Source organism: Camponotus vicinus, unplaced genomic scaffold (assembly GCF_025532165.1).
Source record: "Camponotus vicinus isolate PSW18456_S1 unplaced genomic scaffold, iyCamVici1.0 SCAF_1, whole genome shotgun sequence".
Classification (NCBI taxonomy): Eukaryota; Metazoa; Arthropoda; class Insecta; order Hymenoptera; family Formicidae; genus Camponotus; species Camponotus vicinus.
This window is the reverse complement of record NW_028141945.1, coordinates 37,244,547-37,269,521: the sequence shown is the minus strand read 5'-3', so window position 1 is coordinate 37,269,521 and position 24,975 is coordinate 37,244,547. Positions and strand designations below refer to the sequence as shown.

General features: G+C 34.2%; 1 protein-coding gene across 6 annotated transcripts; it reads right to left on the bottom strand.

The window, feature by feature from the left end:
* Nucleotides 1-77: 77 nt before the first annotated feature.
* Nucleotides 78-22,334, bottom strand: LOC145965168 (uncharacterized). Of its 6 annotated transcripts, XM_083088563.1 has the most exons (6): nt 22,178-22,334; nt 19,531-19,641; nt 15,556-15,657; nt 11,747-11,956; nt 5,962-6,111; nt 78-1,516 (listed from the first exon to the last, which is right to left on the bottom strand). In XM_083088563.1, exons 2-6 carry the CDS (start codon nt 19,618-19,620, stop codon nt 1,451-1,453), a joined length of 618 nt encoding a protein of 205 aa, XP_082944689.1. In that variant the 5' UTR covers nt 19,621-19,641; nt 22,178-22,334; the 3' UTR covers nt 78-1,450. The 6 variants fall into 6 exon arrangements, with proteins under 6 accessions (XP_082944689.1, XP_082944680.1, XP_082944705.1 ...); XM_083088554.1 differs by lacking the exons at nt 78-1,516; nt 5,962-6,111 and adding an exon at nt 9,194-9,719; XM_083088567.1 differs by lacking the exons at nt 78-1,516; nt 5,962-6,111 and adding an exon at nt 13,569-13,979 and having other exon boundaries at nt 11,865-11,956.
* Nucleotides 22,335-24,975: the final 2,641 nt, after the last annotated feature.

Below are 24,975 nucleotides of genomic sequence, written 5' to 3'. Positions count from 1 at the left end.
TTCGCATTTATACATCCTATTATATAATATATTAAATATCGTATATATTAATCTATTTAAAGTCAAAAACACATAACTCTCGTTTCTTATTATAATAATATTTATTTGCACTACAACACAACAGGGACGTTTTACACAGAAAAATAATACGCTCGGTTCAAGGACGAGAAATGCCGCGTTTCATGCTGACGACATTACGTTTACTCAAATTACATTTCTTATTGAATTTGTCCGGAGCGGAAAAATCCAAAAAGGGAAGTAATTTGTTTCAACGATTCGTTGCAGTGACAGGCTCTTGCAAATTACACCAAATTGAAATACACTAGAGAGATAATTCTGATTTCATTATTAACAGTGCTTAGCAAACTTAATTATTAACTAAATTTCACAAATTTTACGTCACCGCAATTATAGAGAAGGAGAGAAATAGATATATAAGAGATAACAAGAAAGCAGAATGTTAAAGATACAAATAGATAGAAACAACATTATGCCTGGCACTTCCATCCCGGGGTAAGCTATGTACAATTTTGCGATATCTCGTTTATTCTTGTGCTCGATGACGATCGATCGAAATCGTATCGTTCGCACAATAATAATCGAAGGGCATATATATTTAACAATGTATTCTTCGATCTTGCAAATAGCACGCGTCTTATCCCTGTTACGATCAAAACAGATCGTAAGACTCTGTACATGGTATTTTCTACAGAAAAAAATTTATTTATTTTTATTTCTTACTTTACAAGCGCGAATTACGATTTTCAAGCCGAGGGATGGCTCGTAGAGAAAGTGCGCTCGGAGAAATTCGTTACCCGTAGTCGTCGGTGCATGAATCATCTCGTTCGAATCGTCAACGGCGAGCGTGTTGTATCACAAATTCGAAACGATTTCACAGTTTCAAGTTCCAACATCTCTCCCGATGTGTTTCCATCGTAGCACGGTGACGCGAGCCACCCCATAACGATTAAATTTCGATCGTCTTAAAACGACGACCGTCTACAAAAATTTCTCTATCGTTTTAATAATCGACTACAGAGAAGAAGTAAATAGAAAAAAAGGCGAGAGGAGAGATAGAGGCTTAAAAAGAAAAAAGAGAAAGATGAAAAGAGAAAGAAGAAAAAAGGAATAGATGGAAAGAGGAAAGAGATCGCATAGAGAGCCGAGTGAACGAAGTCGGACGATGTTGAATTATCGCGTTTAGAGAAGAATACGTTTAGTGACGAAGTGTGTCTTCTTTGTGTTTTCACAAAGAGCTCGACGGCCATTGACGAAAGAAGTAAATTCAGGATCCCGGGAACAAGGGGGCAACACCGTGAGATCGGTCCTGTTGCCAACATCGTACCCGTGTTCCTTTCTGGCAGAGGCGGCTCGGCGTTGATATCCATCGGTACCAAGGCCGGCGAGGCCCCTTCCTGTGCTTCCTCATCTCGATCCTCGAATAAGTTGCTTAAATTAACCAGGTGATGAGTTTCGCCTTGTAGTTAACAAACTTTTCGCTTAATGCCGCCGCCCTCTGCAAATTAAAATTGGAAATTGTCTTTTATTCGAGTATTTTTGGATAAATAATAATTAATAATATTTTTAAATAAATAATAATTAAATATTGTTCAGCTTTCTCACAAAGTTTGATTTCTATAAATTATATTATTTATACGAATTATATTTTGCTTATATTATAAAAATTGCAGAAGATCAATTAAAAAACTTGAGGAAAAGACTTATTACAGACGTATGTGCTACGCATTTCGCGCAAATAAGGCAAGACTCTTTGCTATCTCTGTCTACGTTTAATTGCGTAAAATCATAAACGCGTAGAAGAGCTTAATTCGCCAAATCAAGGAGTTCCACGCATTATACGAAGCGTAAACACTTTCGAAGCGGACGCTCCCCGATGATAAAACTCCTCGCACGTTCGCGCGAGTAATGTGTCGCGAATTGCGCATAATAATGCTATGTATTACGGGCGCAACGCGTGCAAAAAAATTGCAACAGTCAACAAAAAGAAATGTGTGTTCCAGGATCTCTCTCCGCGAGATCCTTCCTTTCTCCTCGCACCTTTACTCAAATAGCTTCCTGTCCGTTGTAACAGTTAATCGATCGCCGCAAAGTCCTAATTTACATTACTCTATACGATTTCTCGAAAGTATAATACAAATTGTAGTTATATACAAAGCTATGATTTCATTCCTGTAAATGTAACATACGCGAAACCGGTGTTTGCACTATTTCAAGATTCGTTTCGCAACATCATATATCTTTAAGCATTGCGCAGTTGTTAATTAACAATTATATTCTTTTATCTTATTATGATATTTTCTTTTTATATCTTATTATCAATATTGACCAAATTTGATACAATTCTAATTTTCTTTTATTTTTATATATATTGGAATTTTTATATAATATCTTATGTAGAGACTAGTTGTTTCATTATTATTCAATTTTAGAGAAAGCCAAGGATAATATAATTGCAATCTTTGTATAAGTTCAATCAGAAAATTTGACGATACAAAATAATTCATTCAATCCAATCTCTCGTCAAATGAGCATGAAGAATAAGTGTTTGTTTTATAATAATATTAACAAGAATACCAACTCTCTCCCTCTCTCTCTTTCTTTGTTTCTCTTTCTCTCTTTTATTATGGTTTCTTTTTTTAGCACAGATTATTAAAATCTTCCGTGAATTAATTGCGCACTCTTTCGTTAAGTAGTTTCACTTTCGCTAAAAACAAACAACGAGTTTTCAAACCAGAATAGTGTATTAATTAGCATTATAATTTCTTTTCAATATTTATAATAATTATTTTCAATAAAATATTCATGTAAATATAAAAAATAATCTGGTTGATTTTTTATATCAATAATTTTATTTTTATTATTAGTAAATCTGCTTGAATCATTTTTTTGCATTTCCTATTATTAATCTTCTATTAAAAATTGTGATTATTTATTATATCAAATGATTATAAAATATTTAAATCAATTAATTTAATATTAATTTAATATTAATTTAAATAGTTAAGTATTTATATATATAAAAGTAACTTGCACTAACATCGCGATTACATCAGCTAGATTTAAAATGGATTATTTTCCATAGCAATTCCGACTGTTACGAGTATAAAAATCATTGATTTAAAAAATTATAGTTGATTACATGATAGAATAAAGAAAGAATTGTTACGCATACGATCTAAACTAGTTCAGTTCCGACTTTCATATTCTAATTATATTGAAGATTATTGCGATCTTTATTTTATCAACTATTTTACCACTATTTTATCAACTTTATTTTATCAACTATTGAATTATAGCGGATCAAGTAAGTAAATTGCGTAAGACGATTACGCTCTATATCCTTCGATTGCAATACGATATAGATCAAAGATTAGGAGGTCAATTATTCTATTATTGAACTATCATTTACATCGAGTAGAAGATTATTTATCTCCACTGTATCCAAAGGTTGAGACTCGTTCGGACAGTGCGAAATGAATGATCTTCTATATAATGTCCAGTCGACTGTAGCCCGCTTATTTCATGCTCTACGAGCTCAAAAATGGTTAAGTCACAAAGTGAAAGTAATCCATTTGGCAACGTATGAAAGTTACCGCGAATATTATAAATGTTAGTCCATTTTTATCTTCTTCCTCTATAATATTCGCCGTGGGGAAGATCGATTTGATAACTTGAATAATATTCATTTGCAATTTATATTAAATCAATTAAACTGCATGGAACTTTCCATATTATTAAAATCGAATAAATTTAATTTCAATACATATCAATTTACATATCAATTTATCCTTAAAATGGCAGTTTCTAACTTGATCACTCGATATAAAATATCAGAAAAAGTAAAGAAAGTCATCTATTTTTGTAAAATTCTTTTATAAAACTAATTCAAAACAAAAAGGCTCTGATAATTAAAAAGCAAATATACATAAGAGGCAATTTTATTAAAACTTACGAGATTTATTGATAAATTAAACAAGGTCATTGTGTCGCACACAAAGCGACATAATATAACACGGACGCTATTTTCAACGAGGCAGTAGCCATAGGCCTGTTGTCGCCTTCGGGCAATCTCGCGTGCCAGAAGCGGCTTCTTGCATAAGTTGCAGCTGGTAAATGGACGCGCTATTTCATAGAGAAAGTCGCGTATATTTTTGCTTTCCATCGATTCCGGCGGCGCGTTTGCGTAATTGCCGGATTTGCATCTGAAAGAACGCGACGCGATGCGTGGCTTGCTCGAATTTCGGCGAATACGTGATTCTATGAAACTTTAATTTCTCGATTACCGTTCTACCAAAGAAATTTTAATCAGCAATTGCAGGATCTTAATGCGGCTTCATGCCACGCAATTTCATAATACGGTATTATGCTATATATATAAGCACTGCGATTATTACGACGGACTAATAAATACACAAGTCTCTTTAATATCCAAATTAATGCTAATTTTAGAAACTTTGTGAAATTCTATCATCATGCGATCTATTTATTATCATGTGCGTAATATCGTAGACGATATACCATTTTTTTGTATTTATAATTTTTTTACGAGAATCGATTTTTAATTCGATTAACCACAGAATATTCTTATATAAGAAATATCTTGTTCTTCTCATGTGACTATTCATGTATAAATTTATATTTTTATATAAATTATTTCTATATTAAAATAATCACTTGTTAATGATTATGTTATTAAAGATTACTTAATATAAGCGCGCTGTTTCATACATATATTTTTTCTTTTTATTGAAAGACGAATGCAATTTTATCTTTGTTGCGCGTTTTGTGTCTCTTTAATTAATTTTGTAATTTTATATAAGAAACGATCTCTTATAACACGATTTTCACTTATAAATCTGTTAAAGGAAAGAATTGCGAATAACAATTATCGCGTGTCGACAAATGCAGTCATTTGCGACGACAGATTGGATTGGCCTATTATGGAATCGCGATCACAAATGTGTGCGATATTAATTTTTCATGTTTTTGTTTAAACTTTTTCCATTAAATTCCTTATTGAATTTATAGTGCAAAAGATTTTATAAATTCCATAATAAATCATAAATGTCCAATTAGAAAGATATCTTTCCTCGTTCTAATGATATCGAAATAACTTCGCTCGCAGTTTCTCTTCTTTCTCTCTTGGATAATAAAATACAAATATGGCATAATTAATACGGACCAGATACAGAAGTGCAATTATACGCGTATTTTTGCATGATTATGCGCAAACCGGAATTAAAATCTCTCTAACAGTTCTCAACAGTTCTTAATTACCTTATTAAGATTCTTACAATGCAATACATGTACTATTTATTTACAATTGTCTAACGCGATTACATGTCAGTTCGACATCTATTAATCAATTTCCGATGTAGTTGTTCAATATTTCATCATAGTCATGGTTTACTTTCGAGTGAACCTCGCGTCATTAAAATCTCGAAATCTATAATCGACGTCCGGTATAAAGAGTAAACTGCTGCTATATTGCCTACTTGTACATGAAGCGAAAAATGGCTTGGATATCTTTCAAAACTAATCATTAAATACTCATATGATAACATTGTTAACACTACTTGTGAAGTAACAGGTACAATTTTATCAATCAATTATTTCTTATTATAAGAATTGGTTGCGTGATACATTCTTCTCAAAAAAGAGTGTGATTGTGAAATTTCTAAATAGTATTAGACTATTTATATGATTGTCGTTTAAAAATATAATTCATTTTCTTTTTAGTCGGGACATTTTGGATTTATAGAAAATTTCTATAATTAAATCCTTTATAAAATATCATGTTAATAATATTAAGCAAACTTGATTAATATTTTAAAGTAACAAAATTTACGGAGGGTGTCTAGATCTTTTATTATAAATTAATATATTGAAAAATTAAAAAAAATGGTAGATAGTGAAAGTCCAGAGATATCGTTTACTCACTACTACGATATCCGCTATTATGTCCGCAAGTCCTCGATTACCGATGAGAAGCAGTCTGGTGACAGGACCGGGTATAGCCGTCGTACCTTCCGTCGGTCCTATTATAGGCTTCTGTTCGCCCCAGGAGCTACTTCCGCTGCTGGCCACCGTCTGGAAAGATTATAGAGATTCGTAGGTATTAGTCGGCAGGCAGCGAGCAGAGAGGGATCTCGCCGTGTCTAAGATTTTCCCGCGTTCGGGGATGCATTACCGGACAACGCGGCGAAAGTGAGTACAAATATACAGGAATTAATTTACAATTACTATTGTTTTGTTTGTTTTGGGGAATATAATTGCGGTGTGTGTTGCAGCTCCACGTCCAACTCCAGCGCTCCCGACACTACGGTGCTTTCACATCCTACTTGCGGCTACGATCCATCGATCTTGCTGCTACGATCCTTACGTGCGCTCCTTCGGCTCGTAATATTCGAGACTTGTCTACAGAGTGTCCATACGTGTTCTTTATTCTTGAACGCGGATAGCGGTCAATTAATTGATTATTCGATTAACAATTAGTTAAGGATCCTTATATGGACACCCTGCGTTGTGCACCAAAAGGTGAAATCGCTAATACCCAATAGTGACAACAAAATAAACCATACACCACAACGAAATCAATGATACGCTTCGTATACTAGCGATTCGCAACGCAACGTTACAGGAATAATATTTCGCGTTCACGCGAATTCTCTAGTTACAAGCGTTTTCAAAAGTTTACACGTCGTGAACTAATTATCAAAATTCAATTATTACGAGATACAAATTTGGCAGACAAACCGGTACCAGATTTGCCGGAGGAGATCTTATATTTGATAGAAATTCAATCAGTCTTTTCACATACAAAATTTGCGAACTATCTTATTATTATCATCATTTCTTGTAACCGATTCATCTGCCAGTTAATCTCTATGCATTTATAATATATGTATTTCGTGTACAAATATATGAGATGAAACAAAATACAACTATTCACTAAATATACGGTGCAATGGACGAGTACGAAGATTACAACAACGAGAGAATCGGCATCGATCAATGGCTATTCGCCAGATTTCGAGTGACTCGGCCTCTCCATCAGCCGATCAGTACGCCATATAGAAAAGTCTTTAAGTCGGTGATTGTCAGCGTTGCGTCGGGACCGTTGGCCGGGTGGAACAAGATGGGATTTGTGGAACAAGAGATGATTGGACAAAAAATTTTGACAAATTTCCCAAAATTAAAGAAGAAAAAAATTAAGTGTATAATTAGGTGTATGTGACTAGAGATTTAAAGGAATTATTAATTACACAGGCCTGCGAGAGTCAGTTATAAAAAGCAGAGGTGAATCTGGTAGATTTTTTGGCGCTGAAAACGAATCTGGCCGCAGAATTTTCACAGCACGTCAAGTTTTTGAGTAATTTGTGATTAAATAGTTCAAAAATAGCTATTTTGGCAAATTTCATAAATTTATTATGGGAGAACTTATAATTTTTTGAAATATTTCTACCAATGGCATCGTATAATATTAATGAAAATTTATGTAGGCATCAATATGGCAGAGCCGCCATCTTAAAATTTGAAAAGGTTCATATATCTAATGCTTACATCTGTTAGGTTCAGCTGTCAAAAAAATCTTATAGAAATATATTTAATACAGTTGTTACACATTTTGATGACTTTTTGAAAATTTTATACTTTTTTATTGTGGTTCTGTCGGCTATATTAGATCTGCTACTTTTAATTTCAAAAAAATGATAGGGGGTATTAAAAAATGTATGTATCCAAAGATAAAAACAAAATTAGTACTATATAATACCATTAGCAGAGATGTTTCAAAAAATTAGGTTTCCTCATAATAAATTCATTAAATTGATCGAAATAGCCATTTTTGGACTATTTAAGCACGAATTATTCAAAAACCTGACGTGCTGGAAAAATTCTGCAGCCAGATTCATTTTCAGAGTCAACAAATCTATCAGATTCACCTATCCTGCCTTTTGTAACTAATAAAACCTAAATTTCGCAGGCCTGTGTTATTAAACTTCTTAATTGCTAAACCTTTGAGTGCAAGATACTTTATAACGAGACTAAAGAGTGTCAAAAGATAAAAAGTATCAATTTAAGATGTTCGTTTTAATCAACTAGTTATACTATAACTCAATATTTGCATATAAGAATTTCTAAACTAAGACATAATTATGGGTTAAGGATGCGCAATACAAATTACATGCCAAGACCTCCTTGCAACGTTAGATGTATAAAAAGTGCGTAAATACGAAAGAAGACATAGCGGATAAGAAAGATTGTTTTTTTTTTCACATAGAAGAAATGGCAGATTAGAATAATTACTATCGCGTATTATTTTTAGACGTATACATATATATATATATATATATTTATATATGCATACATACATATATACATATACATACACATATACATATATATATATATGCATATTATATATACATATATAATAAAATATTAGAGATCTTGATATGCAATTCATGCGCAGCGAGATAGGCAAGATTCAAACAGGGTAGAGTGTTTATGTGAAGGAGGGAGAAACGGTAAGAGAGGAAAAAAGAAAAAAGATGCTAGATAGGAAAAGAGTGTCGGTATAATTTGTTCAGAATAAGTCGTCAAGAAGGATTAAGTCACCAGTGGAAAATAAGCGGAAGATATAAAAGAACGTCTCTTCTCTTACTCTCTCTCTCTCTCTCTCTCTCTCAGACCGCGAAAGTCAAGGATAATCGTGATGAACATGCATGAAAAAGTGTAACATGCGCAAGTACAATATGATTCAATACGAGTTATATTTTGCAATCGAAAAAAAAATTATGTGAAAAAATAGAGACTGTAAATAATAGAACAATCAAGAAAGGATGCGGTTGCAAGCTACAGGTGAAGAGTGCAATTGTTTGTGCTATTTTTGCATGTGGCGCGCAAGGGACCGATATTGCAGATATATCACGTAAAACATACCAATAGGAGAAAAGAAGAAAAAAATTATTGATAAAAATAACGGCTGATTTCTAAAAAAGTGCGACCATCGTAAATCATTAATAATCAATGGAGTAAAATTTCCAGTTCTTCATGCAATTGAAAAACAAACATGCTGACGACTATTACGAAAGTGTTTATGAAACAAGTAGTATATATATATATATATATATATATATATATATATATATATATATATATATATATGAGGTGAAAGATGAAAGACGTAACAGGCATGTACAGAGTGCGTATATAGATAAAATGAGATAGAGATACACCGAAAGAAGAAAGAAAGTAAGTTACTGAGCGGACCCGATAAAATCGATTGGCGCTATACACGTGCAGTACCAACCGTCGACGCGGTTCACACTCAACAACAAACCGAAGGAGAGCCTCGAGACACAATCGAGACGCTCCCCGAAAGTATGTTGTCCCACTCGTCCCTTTATCGGGCCCGGCTCGATCGAAGAGAAGCGCAGTCGCCGTGTCTCTGTTGGCGGAGACTGTTGGCTTTAGGCGGTGTGTCGGATTTGGCGTACCAGTGGTGGAATGCCGGCTCCTGGGGCGGCTGTCGAGGGTGCGCCGGACGTCGGGGTGCTGTTGGAAGCAGCGGGGGCGGCCTGCTGGGGCGCCGGGCCCACGTTACGCGAGGCGCTTAGCCCGAGCCCGAGGCTCTGTGTACCGGCGACAACACGGTACACCGTGCCCGCCGCTCTTGCCGCCCCGTCGGCCGCTTGCTAAACGAGAACAGAGACGAGAACTTTCGTTTACTTGGCTCTCTTGCCCTTGCCCGCTGCTGGAAGAATCGCGCGTTTCTTTTCTCTCTTTCATTCCGCCCGCGATTTCGCGAAAGATTGCTATCGGCGCTCTCTTCGCGGTCTGCGTGCGTCCTGGAACTCCTGCTATGTGGCTGGAAAGTGGTTCGTTAAGAGCTCCGAGGAATTGCAACGTAGCAGTGGGGATCTCGGAGAGGGAGGCCAGAAATCGCCTCGATTGTCGACGTTTTCATGTATAATTTCCTCGTGAAAAATGGAGAAGAATTATTCGCTTAGCGAATTATCCTGTTAGGAAAACCTGTTTGATAGAGCGTTCGAGTGAGCGTCGATATGTTATTGACGATGCTGCATATGTCCCCGTGGACATACGTTGAATGGTTAAACGCTGTTGACCGAAGCTATGATAAAGGCGACGTCATTGCAAATTTGACTACCAAATATATGTTTAGAAAGTCTGAATCGAAAGTGTTATTTTTCACTCGCTAATATTATTTCTGATTTTATTAATCTCATAATCATATGTCAAGTTTCTCCTATTTTGTGAATATAAATATTTATTTTATTTTATATAATCGTGAAAACACTATCTTTCGCTATATCATTAATCTCATGTGAAATTTGGCAGAGCGTCAGTTTGTGATGCAATAAAAGTGTAATTCGCTTCTGGCATAATTTCGAGAGTTGCTTATTAACAGCAGGTGAATACCTGTACGGCAAAAACAAATAGAGTATCGATTACGTAGACGAATTTCTCGTTTTCTCAATCTCGCGGACAGTGAAGGGTCGTGTCGCGATCGATCGGTCTTTGAAATCGCCTCGAGTCGTATCGCTCGTAATCGTGTTTTTTTTTGCCAGGAATAACGGCAGGACAAACGGTTGTTGGAAACGGTAACTCGATTTTCGCATGATTGCTAACTGTCATGCCGGCGAAAAACCCGTTCCACCGAGATAGATTTTGCAAACGAAAAATCGGTCATTAAACATCGTCATCGTGTCACCTGTTATAGCTTCGATTTATCTTGAGAGAAATGTATGTAATGTGAATTAATAATTTCGCATATATTTACATCGCGTACACATATAGCCAAAAATTAAATCTTTTGGATTTCTGAAGCTTTAATAAATAATATTATTATTAATATAATGGATACGAATTTTGTATACATATATTGCTACGCATTTATTTAATTTTTCGCCAACATATATATTTATTAAAAGGCTACGCGATTATATTTTTTCAATTTTCAAACAATGATATATAATTTCGTTATCAGTAAAGACACGATCGAATTCGACTAATTATTAATTAAATAATTTTTTAACATTAGGGAAAGAAAAACAAGGATTGCATTAAATTCTAAGAAAATATTTAAAAATACTTCTCTCAATCTACAGTTACAACTGACATAATTGCGATAAAAAATTAATTAGACTGCTTATTTGCAATGACGATAAAACAGCTGTTACACGTTTCTGCTTCTTTTTTTGTCGCTAATTTGCAATTTATTTAGTATTTTATGATAATATCCCATGTGAGATCTGCGTAAACTTTAATCAAGGACGCCAGGTGGATCGGCAAGAATCTATCTATACTTCAAGATAATTCTATTGCTAGGCGACCCCGTCGCTGCCTAGGTCAAGAATCTTGAAATAGTAATCAATAGCGTATGACGAGGCTAAAGGCAATTTGATTGCCCACTTTCACTGCGCGCTGTCTGCAGTTAAACGCCCTTGCAATCGCCAGTCACCGGAATATCAAGTATTTGTTGCGAGATTTGTCGCCGCGTGTGCCACGTATTATATCGACATAACTGCGCTCGAATTTCCATTATTTCTATCTTTTCTTAATCATCTTTTTTCTTATTCTACATTATTATATATAAGCGTAATTTTCGATGGCTGTAAGAAAGAACGAAAAAATCCGCGTTCTCCATTTTTCACGTGACATTATTAATAAACGCCTCTATAAACTCGATAGCGCGACTTACCCTGATAATATCGAAGAGAATGTTGCCCGATCCTCCTCCAGTAGAACCTCTCTTGTCCCTATTCTCGTCTTCAACTTCCGTCTCATTCTCAATCAATGGCGTGAGCTCTTGCTCCTTCGGCGTTTCGTCCGCGAATTGCACTCGTACTTCGTTATTCTGCGACTCCGCTTCGGCTTCGTTCACTCGATTCTCCGATTCCGGGTTCACGTCCTGTAAAAACACGTTTCCTCTGGGTGGCAAGAATAAGATAATCAAGCGGGAACGATAATGCAACATCCCGTTGACTCTCTCTTTGCCCCTCTATACGTAATTTATTTATCTTTTAATTTGCATGTACATTTTATAGCGTAAGCAACGTTTGTGACATAAAAATATATCGATATTGATTTGTTGACGGCTCGGGATATTGATCAATGAATCATTGTTGCTCGCTTGGTCGTGTGCCAAGAAGTGCACAAAAAATCGCGATAGTACGATAAGTAGACCAACTGTATAACTTCAAGGTCTATGAAATGTGTTTACAGATCCGTGCAACATAGTTCCACATAGCAATATTTTATTATAAATTATTCATAGTACATGTATATATGTTTTGCGTAAATTTCACATTTCTTCGAGACTTTTTCATGCACCGGTGATAAAACGAGAGTATATATAATTAATATTTATCCATACTTCAAAATATCTCGTATAAATAGATCATGATGTAAATTATTTGATTTTATATGTGAGAATACAAGAACAAATAACATGCGGATTATGAAGTATAACGCAAATGTTATATTTATAACATGCATAAATCAAGCAATAAAAAAAGTATTATTAATCACCAACTTGCACAAACTTTATCAATACAAACGTGTTATTCATATTAAATCATACACATCTTTTGGACAAAGTCACACAATAGTTGATTAATAAATGATTTATCGGACGAAAGGACAAAGCTGAACATCAATTTTCGATTATTTGATGCTTATAAATATATCTCGAATTTTATATTTACAATTATATTCTGTAGAATATATTGTATAATAAATGTCTTTAATAAGCAACTTGTTTTTACAGATACTTTACGCGAAACTGATTCGTTACGTCCTGCGATAGATGACATAGAAATGCTTAGAATATTAAAAATATGAAGAAAGATGACACAGCCGAAAAGACCGAGGTAATTCGAGCTGTTTGGTGAAAAAGTTGTGTCGAGATGAGCTTCAAAAAGCGAAACCTACTCGCAATTGAAATGATGTCGTAAGAGAAGAAAGACACATGTGTATGAAAAATAAAATCCGTTTTTAATTTATCAGAGTGAAATGATGAAGAAGCAAGAATTGGATAGACAAAAGTATACAGTTTTTGAATGATCGAATGATCTGCAAGTAGCGTGAAATTCGAATCGCAGAGACATAGATCACAAAGAGATGAATTGAAACATCGAGAAGTGAAGGATAAACCCGGTACAATGATATTTTCCGCATAATTGGTGGAGCCAGAAGTGATCGCAATAACAGATCTGATAGCGACGATAACAACAACGACATTATTAACCGATTAATTGCCGGGAATACGATGAGAAAAAGAGTTAGCAGTGTACGAAAACGTGCGCAGCCGCGGCAGTCCTGGTTGCGCGGTGATTTAGCGACCATTTGTGGACCATTAGATTCCTACCCCTCCCGTTCGAGATCTGAATGGTCGTTTTCCTCGAGCACCCGATGAGTAATGAACACACAAAGTGAGCAACGCGCCGCAGCAGTCCTGAATGCGCGGTGAAGATTCTGCAGCTTGTGAAGATTCCTCAAGGTCATGACCTCGAAAGTTTTACCGAGCTGCTGAGTAAACGACGTCACAGCGAAGCGGTGACTTCGTTGTCTAGGGATGATAACGTTGTTGTGACGATCGACGCGGTCGTCATAGGGTTAACGCCGCCTCCGCTTTCTGTTATCGTTGAAGGAGCTGGAGAGGAGCTGGACGTTTTTATCTCTTCCTCCTCATCATCGTCCGGAAACGTTGGGAGAGAAATCGACACTCTGGAATTCGAGTCGGTTGACTTCGTCTCGCTATCGTCCTCCTCTTCGTCATCGTCTCCGAAGGGCGAGACGCCCATTACGCTTGTGCCTGTGTTGCTCCTTTGGACACCTGGACTATTACCACCGCCAAGAATATTGCGAAGGAAGACCGGACCGAGGACGCGAATCACTTCCGCGACAATTGCGTTGACCTTTGCTTCGATTCTCTAGAAAACAACAGGTCTTAGCTGGAAAGTCTCTTAGTTTGGCGATATCTCGATCCTCTTTTCAGTCAAGCTTCAAAGTATTACAGTGCTTTGTGATCCCCTTATGAGTAGTGGGGATGATATCGGTCCACAGCAGTAATTGTGGATAATTTGTTTTGTCTATGAATGATATGAGCTTATATCGTTTGGTCTGCGAGGATTCTTTCGAATCGAGCAATCGTCCGTCTAATAATGAATGTTCATGCGAGTAATCCAGTGCGTAATCGATCAATGATTTATGTTACTCTTGCTTTGATTGTACTGTACTTCTTATTATTCGGCTTCCTTTCAAAGACATTATGATAGAACCAGTTTTACGCCAGTTTTACGTAACGTCCGACGTTTGGTAGAACATATTCTAAAAAGATCTTTGTACGGGCTCTATTTTCAAGAGTTCGAGAATTTAACACGGTTAATCGGAATTATTGCGGGCAAATTTATTGCACACACACACATATATATATCGCTTCGTATTACGATTATCATGTGCTTGATCAATCACTCGGAAATCGAAACCGAATCGGAAAATTTCAGCATTCCTCTCGAGGGATGATCTTCCGGTTCGTGATGAGAATCGCGATTTTGCAGCGGGATAATCCCACGATTCGTTACCAAATCAATTGCCTTTGTCGCATGACATGCAACCGCATGTAAGAGAGACCGGCCAATATGGCTAGGAAAGTTGTTTGCTAACGAGACAAAAAAATCATACAGCGCATTATTAGGTAAATTAGGAAGTTATTCTTGGATAATTCAATAGCTTGCGTTACCAGAAAGAAAGAAAGCGTCGGACGTAATATAGAAGAAAGAAATTTTCCCAAGAAGTTCGGTTCTTTTTCTAGGATCTCTCTAACCACCTACGAGCAATTGCTTCGTGTTACGCAATTTGTTCTTCAAATTATAAAGCCTCCTCCAACAAGATCGTGAAAAGTCTCTTGACATAATTCACGAAGTCGAGTAAAATCTCTGAGGAAAGAATAAGGAAAAATTCGAGAAACACACCGCAGGTACTTTTAACAGTAGAAATTGACGGACGCGCGATGATTTTTTTTGCAAACACTTTGCTTCCGCTTTCATAATGCGGAATAAACACGATAAGTGATCGAAACAAATCGATTCGTCTACATGAAGCGTATAAAGGGGCAGACTGGCTAGCGTCGTCTGTGTCGACTGACTTGCAAATCGAATGCGTTACTTTCTAAATAAGAATGTGGAGTTAATATTAAAATGTTGGATAGAGAGACGCTGGATTCACGGCACACAAAATGTCTTCTGCAAAGTTCGACAAAATTCTAATCGGCGAGTGTTAAAAATTCTTAATGCAGATCAGAGTCCGATGCGTTCGCTCAAGGACGTCATATTGCTCCTTGATGATATTTGTCGAGCGAGGTAATCTATGATGATAATTTATGTACACAACCTCGCTTTTATATAAAAAACGACGCGCTAGAACGGCAATTTAGTCCTGGCCTTCTGCAGGATTTCTCTGATTATTCTCTGATATTTCTCGGATTATTGAGGTATCACGACTGCTCACCTGGGAGATATCTGGGAAGAGTTGTCGTAGAATGCCGATCGTCCGTTTGCTCCTCAGGGCCTCTTCGTTGTCAGTTTCGGCCATCATTAGCCGATCGAGGGTCTGAAAGAAAGTTTCCTATTTGCCCTACCGTACGATTTCTAATTATTTGCCGAACAGCGGCGATATTTTTCAGCTCCCAGTGATCGTAGAATATCAAGCATTGTCAAAATACTCGATCGGTATATTTGTGAATATTTTAAATTATTGATTATAAAAAAGATTGAAAACTGCAATTTATCAAATTTAATAAAAACTAAAATTTTTGTGCTAAATGTGAAACTACGTATCTATTGTATGCACGCCTACTTCTCTCTTGCACAATAACTTTTAAGTGTGTAAAAGGTCTTTTAATATATATAATATTGGAGTGTATATGTCGCAAAGTGTATTGGACAACATTTGATTTACGATCATAGTGCAATCTGCGAAGGAGTTTCCATCTGTTCCCTTTTTGTTAAAATTAATCATGCATTGTGTGAACGCTGTTGTCGAAGTGACGTTAAAGAATACGCGAAACGTATCTGCCACGAGGTACCAGCAAACAAGGAAGTGTACTGCAGTGCATAATTCTCCCATTCAAGTTGAAAATAGACGGTAAAGACCGTGGAGTTTGGTGCCTTTGAAAATGTTAAAGTAATTGTGTTGTGTAACGATCTCTATGTTAGATGGTACTAGCGAAGCAAGGATCATTAACTTAGCGCCATTGTTGAACGGACTTGTCGATTACTTTACGATTTACACTACCCGGAGCCGTAACATAACTGTTTCTCTTGTAAATTCTTTCTGGAATTGTGAGATAATTACTGAGGATTAAATTAATTGCAATTTTACGAAGATTATTAATAAAGTTTATCACTCAACATTTATTAATAAATATCTCATGCACGAAATATATTTTATAACCATTCATTAAGCATCTTTATGTAAAAATTCGAGTGTAATATTACACAAAATCGGCGAGAAGATCACGTTAATTATGAAAGATCGACATTTTTCGTAACGACGTATCTATTTGATTGAAGGACAACCTGTCATTATATATACAAGGTGTTTTACTTCTTTTTTGGTATGCATTCTATTCTGCATTAATTTTACATAAAATCTCAAACTGATAGAACCAATGGACGGCCATGTAAATATTGCTCAACTCGAGTATTATAGTTCACTTTCCCTCAAAGCTCGTTCACATTCATGTAGTCGACGCTGTTCCACTCGCTATTCACCTCTCAACTTTAGTCGAAAAATTCCGCTCGTATTTTTATTTTCGAATGTGCTTAAAAAAAGTATAATCTGAAGTACGAGTATATAATTTGACATGGAATATTTTTCAATTTACGTAATATTTATTAATTTTTTCTACAACATTTATGATTTTTCCATACCATTAATTTAAATACCATCCATGCCTAGTAAATATATACATCTTGCTCCTCTCAATTAAATATATTTTATTCCTATAAATCTTGATTAATTTTTTCTAAGTTTTAGATCATGTACCTATTCCCTCTATTTGTTTGGCTGCTTATCTCTATATCCATTTAATATTCTCTATTCTCAATATTATCCACGAAACTCTTCTAACAACGCGCAAAATACGGATCAAGTGGAAGCTCGCACAGTGAATTTTGAATATCGCACTGCGTTGTTTCACGCGCTTATACGCACCAACTTTCCATCGGGCACCTATCGACCGAAGAAAGTCCGGTTACTTGGCCGCCAGTGAAAGTGTCGGAGGACGAGAGCTGGACGACCCGGCTTTTTCGACAGATCGTATACTTTGAGGTTTATACCGTTTACGACAATATATGGCGTGCCTGTGCGGTTTACGGAACCACATACGAGCGTCTGTTTACTTATCGATATGATTATATTGCTCCTTATATAGTATTATAATAAAATATATTATTGTAATAATAAAATTTAATGTAAATAAATAAATATAATATGATAAATTAATATAATTAAAAAAATTAATATAATAAACAAGTAAATTAATATAATAATAAAATATATTAATAGTCTACTATTTACTTATCAATGACATTTGGAAATGTACTAGTAATCGTGAAAATTATTTTATCGTTTCACAAACGTATAAACGTTTATTCTCAGACAAATATTATGCTCACGTAAAGCCAGTAAAATTTGCATGAAATAGTATTCCGACATTGGAACGCGCGCAAAGCGAAAACCTTCGAGATTTAGGGCCCTCACACACGAAATTGCATAATTGCATATGCATAGCATAAGACCATATGGACCAATGAGTATTAAGTCGCCATATTGACTTACATAACGTAATACTCGATGCTCATTGATCCATATGGTCTTATGTTATGCATATGCAGCTATGCAATTTCGTGTGTTATGGCCCTTACGGTTATCATCTTATAGCCGCATAATCGAAACATTAAATTCTTCGACACGATGCTAATGTCCCGATATTATACGCAAAATTCGTTTTTCTTTTTTATACGAATTACTTTCTTTTTTCACGTCATGTCAGTATCTCCAGCTAGTGACCATTCTTTCACCGCGCACGTGCGTTATGTTACACAGTTTCAAATGTTATGTAAAAAATTATGACAATTATAAATAAACTGCGGTGGATGCTACATAAGTTCGAGTAGCGACTGTGAAAAAATGGCTTTCAAGCAACAACTATAATTCCTGTGATCACATAATAACGTAAAGTAATAATCAATCGTAGCAATCGTAGCATCACCAATTTTCAAAGAATTAAAAATTACAGACTTTCAGTGAATTATTACGAATAATATTTCAAAGTTTGGGTTACATTCTATTGTTGAAGCACACACTTTCTTATACAAATTTTAATGCGCAAGATAAGTTGAGTTATTAAAATTTGTAAAATAACGTTTCGACATTAGAATAGGTGAAAATTTTTTATACTTTGAATTATTATTCGAAATATTATTATTTTCTATACTTTATAATACATTTTATGATTTTTATTTTAACAACTTCATGAGCTGTTAAAATTATCTATTAAAATTTATAAGATAATAATACTTTAATTAATAATACTTTGACATTGAAACATATATTAATCGTATTTTCGTGACACTTATAGATACAAACAATAAAGAAATCATAGCTCACGATTGCCAGCACATTACCAGATGTTATATTGATAAATAAATAGATGCGGTTCCATAAATTACAACGCATGATACTGCAGTAAAATTTTAATTGCGTTTAATTTCCGTCATTTTGTTCGTACTAAAATTTTATCGTAACAGTTATTAATTGAATGAAAAAATCGTCGACAATAAAACATCATTTTTAGCTATCGAAATCGATCAATTGATTCGGTAAAAATAATCAAAGATTTAATAGATCAGAACGTGGTTAAACTTTCACGATCAAAAAAGAATCATCTCACGTTTTACCATTCTTATTGTTTGATAATTAATAATTATTCTATTAATTTAGTTTTTTTTTAAATAAAAGTTAATTTCTATGTGTTAATTATATCATTAAGAAATTCTCTGCGAGGCAGAGATTCTAGAAATCACATTTTTTCTCCTCAATTGATATAACGGAAAGGAATGAAGATATCATCAGTGATGCTAAGATTAATGGAAGATTATTCGGTCATTAGATCGTTATCGCTATCTAATGGTGACGTGAAAGCCATTTAATAGTCATTGCATAATTTTATGCAGGAATTTATCGAAGCATTTGTATTAATAAAAGTTATTCAGCAATTAAAGGCGACAATTTCGTGTATATTTACATTTGAAATTCGGCCTCGAATTTTGTTAGTTGAGTGCCACGTGTCATTCGCCCATGTGATTAAGCGATAATGCAGCGAGAGAAGCGGCAGTTAATCCGGCGCATTAATCTCGCGATAATCAAATGGCAATGTTAAAAGAGAAAGGCATGAAGATGCGCCTCTCGCGTGCTTACCTCCGAGCGAAGTCCGTTTTGCGGAAGCGGATTCGAGCTCACGAATGCGAGGCAAAGCGCAACCGTTAGTGCCAGAATGGTATACCTCATCTTGATCGAATAGAATAAGTTCTGCGAAAAGAATACATTACACATTACACGTACGTTGCTTATGGTTGCTAATTCCAATGAATGTAATGCACTTGCGGCATCTCATAAATCTCTCATGATCAATTTTTCGCATTCCGTGCGATGTTATTTAGCAGATGTTTCTTACTTACAAGGGAAGTTCGGCAAGTCGAAAATTCAAAAAAATCTGAAACTTGGCATAATTTTAGAGTAATATATCCTAATAACGAAACCATTTTTTGTTGGTGCTAAAAAACGGGTTTAGGGGTATAACCAACCGCTAGAAAATCGATTTTTGCGTTCCGAAGCGAACATCATCGAAACGAATAGAAATATAAAAGATTTCTATGTTCAAACAAATGTTTTATGGCTTTAAATGTACTTTACCATTGCGTACTTGGATTTTTTAAAAATGGTAAAATTTTTCAAAATACCCCCACCACTCAATATTTTTTATATCTTAGGATATATTACTCTAAAATTATGCCGTTTCAGATTTTTTTGAATTTTCGATTTGCCGAACTTCCCTTGTTAGTAACTTGTAATTTTTTTATGGATTCGTCTTCTAAATATTTAAAAAAACTTTCCAACGGACGAAATGCGAAAATAAACATTAGTAGAACGAATAATGCGCATCTAATAAAAGAGTGAATGACTTTTCGAGCCATAATCTTGGTCCTCGTGTAATTTCCTCGAATTATATTCCTCATTGATGCATCCCTATCACGCGTGAACATGTAGTCCACAAACCGTGAGACGGAAATTGCGAGGATCATGAAAAGACTGAGAGAAACAGAAGGGAGAGAGGAGCAATGACTCTCCTTTCTCGGGCATGGATCCGTTCGCTATCACTTTCGACGGAATGAAAGTGGAGAATGTTGTTGGCGTCAGACACGAGAGGAAACGCACGCTTCGTAATTAAACACGATTTTAGTAAAATTTGTTTTAATCAAAATTATCGATTCACAATTTTTCGTTTCCAAAGCGAAATTTGAAACTTTGCTCGCTTCGAAAATTAGGGTTAATCATTGCTTGTTTAACATAAACTTTAAAATGATATAATTAGAATTATAATAAAAAAAACTATTTATAAAATATATATACACACATTTTTTGTTAAAAAAAAAGAAGACGATAAATATATTTAATTATACTTAAATGGCTTATAATCGCGTGAAAATAAAGTGTTACATTATAGTTTTATTAGACTAAATATGAAAGAGATGTGTTTGTCAAATTGTAAACTGTTTACTTTCGTTAAGGAATGCTGTCATGTATTCCTGAAGTTCGCCAATATATGCCGTGTACAAATACACACATATTTGACACGCTAAAAATGAATCGTAAATGAATCGAGGATGGATATGTGGCATTGAGACGATGTAGATTTAGTACAAAACACTCTTGCTCGAGGACGATATTGAAATATTCTATTTTAAACATCCTAATTAATTTAATTACTTTTTTCGTATTATTTGTTCTATTCTTATTGCGCAAAAAAATTTGCATTTATATGATAAATAAATTAAAGAATAATTTAAAAAATTTTTTCACAAATAAATATATCTTAAAACTTTTTAAATATATATTGTTATATTTATGAAAAAATATTTACTCGCGTGTGGTATAATAAATATTCAAATGAAGATTACAGCAATTAAATTGATGTTGAAGAAAAAGTTGTTCTTTAATCTTTATATAAGTATGTGTGATAAAAATAGGACAAGTAAATTTGCAATTCAAATAAGATAAAAATATTTTTTTCGAATAAATTTTTGTCTGCAAAAATAGTAATGATTTTATAGACGAATGTTGTTATAGACGAATCAAAATCACATCATTGCGGTTACGCGAACTTACTGGTTTTATAAGAATTACATTAAGCAGATTTTCACTTTGTCAACTTCCTGTCATCGAAAATATTTCTCTCTTTTTCTTCATCTTATTTAATTTTTTATCAGAGTTACAGAAAATTTTTAAGTTGAATTTTTTTGAATCGAATAAAAATTAAAATAAAAATTCTTACAAAATAATTTTAAAAAATCTAAATATTGTAATATATATATATATATATATATATATATATATATATATATATATATATATATATAAAATGGATTTGAAGTTTTCATCGAATGACTGATTTTACGGAGATTGCGCGTCCAGATGGAAAGAGTTTTCTCCGGAAAATTATAATTTTTAAGTAATTTCATTAAACATCAGACATACCATATTACATCGAAATATTTTTTATTAATTCCGGTCAATCAACAACTAAAAATCGTAGATTTTTATTCTGTTAATATATTATTTGCTTTTTTATATCTGAATATACACTTAACGCTGCTAAAGCGATAGAAATATCTCCAGAATTTTCTTCATTAACACTTAACAGGCGAAACCAAAATTTCCCACTTGTCACCATCTCGCCACGTGGTCGCCGCTTTCAGCAATTTTCCACGAGACACTAAGAGATGCATACACGGTGATCCGAAAAAAAAGTTGATCGAGTTAGAAACGCGAAATGTGTTGAACTCACCGCGCACAGTACTATCCGTCACACGGTTTGTCGTCAAAATTGTGCGAATTGAAATTTTTTGGGGAAAAAAAATTCTCGCAGGTCCTGAAGGAGCTCTCGGCGGCTCCTACTCTCTTCGGGGTTTTCTGTTACTGTCTGTGTAGCGACGCTTAGTGAGCGGCTTTTATTAGAAGGAGGGGCCTGACACCACCACCACGCTACACTTATGTCTGCGGCCTCTCGTCCTCTCCTTCTGTCATGTCGCACGGGAAATCCTGAAGAAGGGATCGCGATCACATCGATAAATTTCGGTCCAATAGTCGAAACATAAACATTTCGGCGATGATTGTCGAAAGATGCACCTCCGCGTCCGACTAGCTTTCAAATCTATACTGCTTTTCTTGTGCTGCATAGCAAATTGTGGACATTATATCTATAGCGCGAAATTTTTCTTTTAAATGAAAATAATTCGTAACGTTTTATAAAGCTACTTCCTCTCACGCAATACTTATCTTAAAATAAAATCTCCATTAATAATGTACAAGGTAATAATTAAACAATAGAATTTTTGTCATTGGATTTCTCATTTATATGCGAGTTTAAAACTGTTCCTCTGTCTTACAGGAAATTCTGAAATATTAGCGATAAGAAATCGATAATTAAATCATAATAAAGACTTGTCGAAAATGTACATAGATGATGTATCGTAAGATGTGACATAAGATTGAGGCATGGATTAAATGTTGAGTAATCAACAGATAAATAATTACATAGAATTTCCTTTAATATCTAGAAATATTTATTTAAGATTTATTTTCAGACTTCATGTATTTAGCTGAAAAGTATAAAGCTGTCGCTGATAATTATAACAATGATTATTGATTAACATTGCATGATTACTATTTATCACACGTTGTTTTAATCAGCATTTTTACTCACACCACAAAGCGGCAAAACTTCGCAATCTTATTCTTTTTCTGACGACATAAGCTATTAAATGTAAATTCCCATTGATTAGAATAAAACGGTGTCATTGCAAATAATCACACACCATAGATAATGAAAGCGTATGTATACAATACAGCCCTCGCTTAGGTCATGGATCACCTTAATAAGTTATTTTCTATGTGAAATCATTTAGCTGCGGTGACTTTGTCAGGTGGTTTCTCCCGCTTTTTCTTATTTTATAATTCAGGGTTGAACTACTAGCTAACAGTTTCTCGCATGACAAAAGAGTATGTCGCAACAAAAGGTGTATTATGGATAATAGGAAGTAGAAAGAACGTCAGCGAACTAGCGTTAACAAATTGATGCGCAGATATGTTATTGGAAGTTACAATAGACGGGCAACCGCACAAACCGAAACTTACACTTCGAGATTTTGCTTTTTATTACTTGCTGGAATTTCCTTTGTAGAAATATCATTATTTATATAATTATATCAAAGATTGCCTTGAGCTATTTGCGGAAATTTTGCATACACTTTAGTATTAATCGTTTCTTTTTTTGCGACTAAATTACTTATTTCCCGTGGACGGACGTGGCGCATGAATATCAAATACATAGATAGATAATTATAGTTTCATACATTAAATAAAATGTGCAACTAGAAAAATATTTGATCGAATCTAATGCTATCTATCATTGTGAATCATTGAGAATTTTTTGGAATATTCTTGATAGTAGGAACACTCACAGACACAGTTGCGTCTATCATTTTGCTCTTTATTTCCTATAAATGTAAAATTTTCATTACAGTTTATTACTTAATTGTTTACCAACAAATGTCTGGATCACGAAACGCACGCAGACTGAAATTATAGAACACGCGTGCATTTACGATATGCTTCGTTTAACAACGAGGATATTTCTGCCTCATATTGTTCCTGTTTGTTTTAAAAGGAACTGCTAGATAAATCCATATACTTGGATAATCCATACATTTGAATAATCTATATGCATTTGAATAATGCGCATTTCAATATATTTTAATGTCTTTATTTAAATAGATCTTAAAGAGGAAATCGACAAATTATTTATTTGTCGAGTTGATTCTATTTTTTTTAAATATTAAACAATAAAGGAAATATCTTGAATAAGGAGGATTGTAACTCTCGAAACTAATGAAGCATGAAAACAATAAAAGAAAGTCTAACATTTTGCATATATTCATCGCCATAAGCAAAATTATCATAATTTAGTAATCATAGTTAGATACGCTAATTTTTTATGTTTTTATAAAATATAAGAAAACAATATATAATATTTATAACGTTGTAAAATGTAATAATCAATTAATAAATCGAAGTAAAATCTTATGTGTAAGTGTTACATAAGTTTCGCGCATGTTATAATAGAGATAAAAAATAAAAATCCAGTTTTGATTTTTATATATCTATGGCTTGTTTTATATTTAAATCTGCAATATTATAACTACTTTTCTTTTTGATTTTGATGAAATATGAAAATATATATAAATAAAGAATATATATAATCAAAGATACGAAAATCGTATATTATTCGTAGAAAACCGTATATTATTAAGTAAAAAGAGAACCAATCATTCTTGTGACTACAATATATTATATGTTAATATTACATGTCGTTTCCTTTAAAATTAACGTCTAATTATCTTGACGTAACATCTATGTCCCGAGTGTTTTACTTGACTCAGGGTTACATCCTAAAAGTTCAAGTGCGTAACAATTATAATCAGATAACATATTTCGCGTAATGACGCAAACAATGTTACTCAAAGTGTTATTACAATTTCGTAACAAATCTCAAGGTACAAAACTTGATGTTTCTGCGAAATAGAG

Bases quoted from the DNA above. Each gene is read 5' to 3' on its own strand.
- LOC145965168 (XM_083088554.1), bottom strand. From the start codon at position 19,620: ATGAGGTATACCATTCTGGCACTAACGGTTGCGCTTTGCCTCGCATTC. The intron at 15,658-19,530 runs GTAAGCACGCGA...ACTTTCTTTCAG, and splicing joins AAAACGGACTTCGCTCGGAG to ACCCTCGATCGGCTAATGAT. The intron at 11,957-15,555 runs GTGAGCAGTCGT...GTGTTTTTACAG, and splicing joins TCTTCCCAGATATCTCCCAG to GACGTGAACCCGGAATCGGA.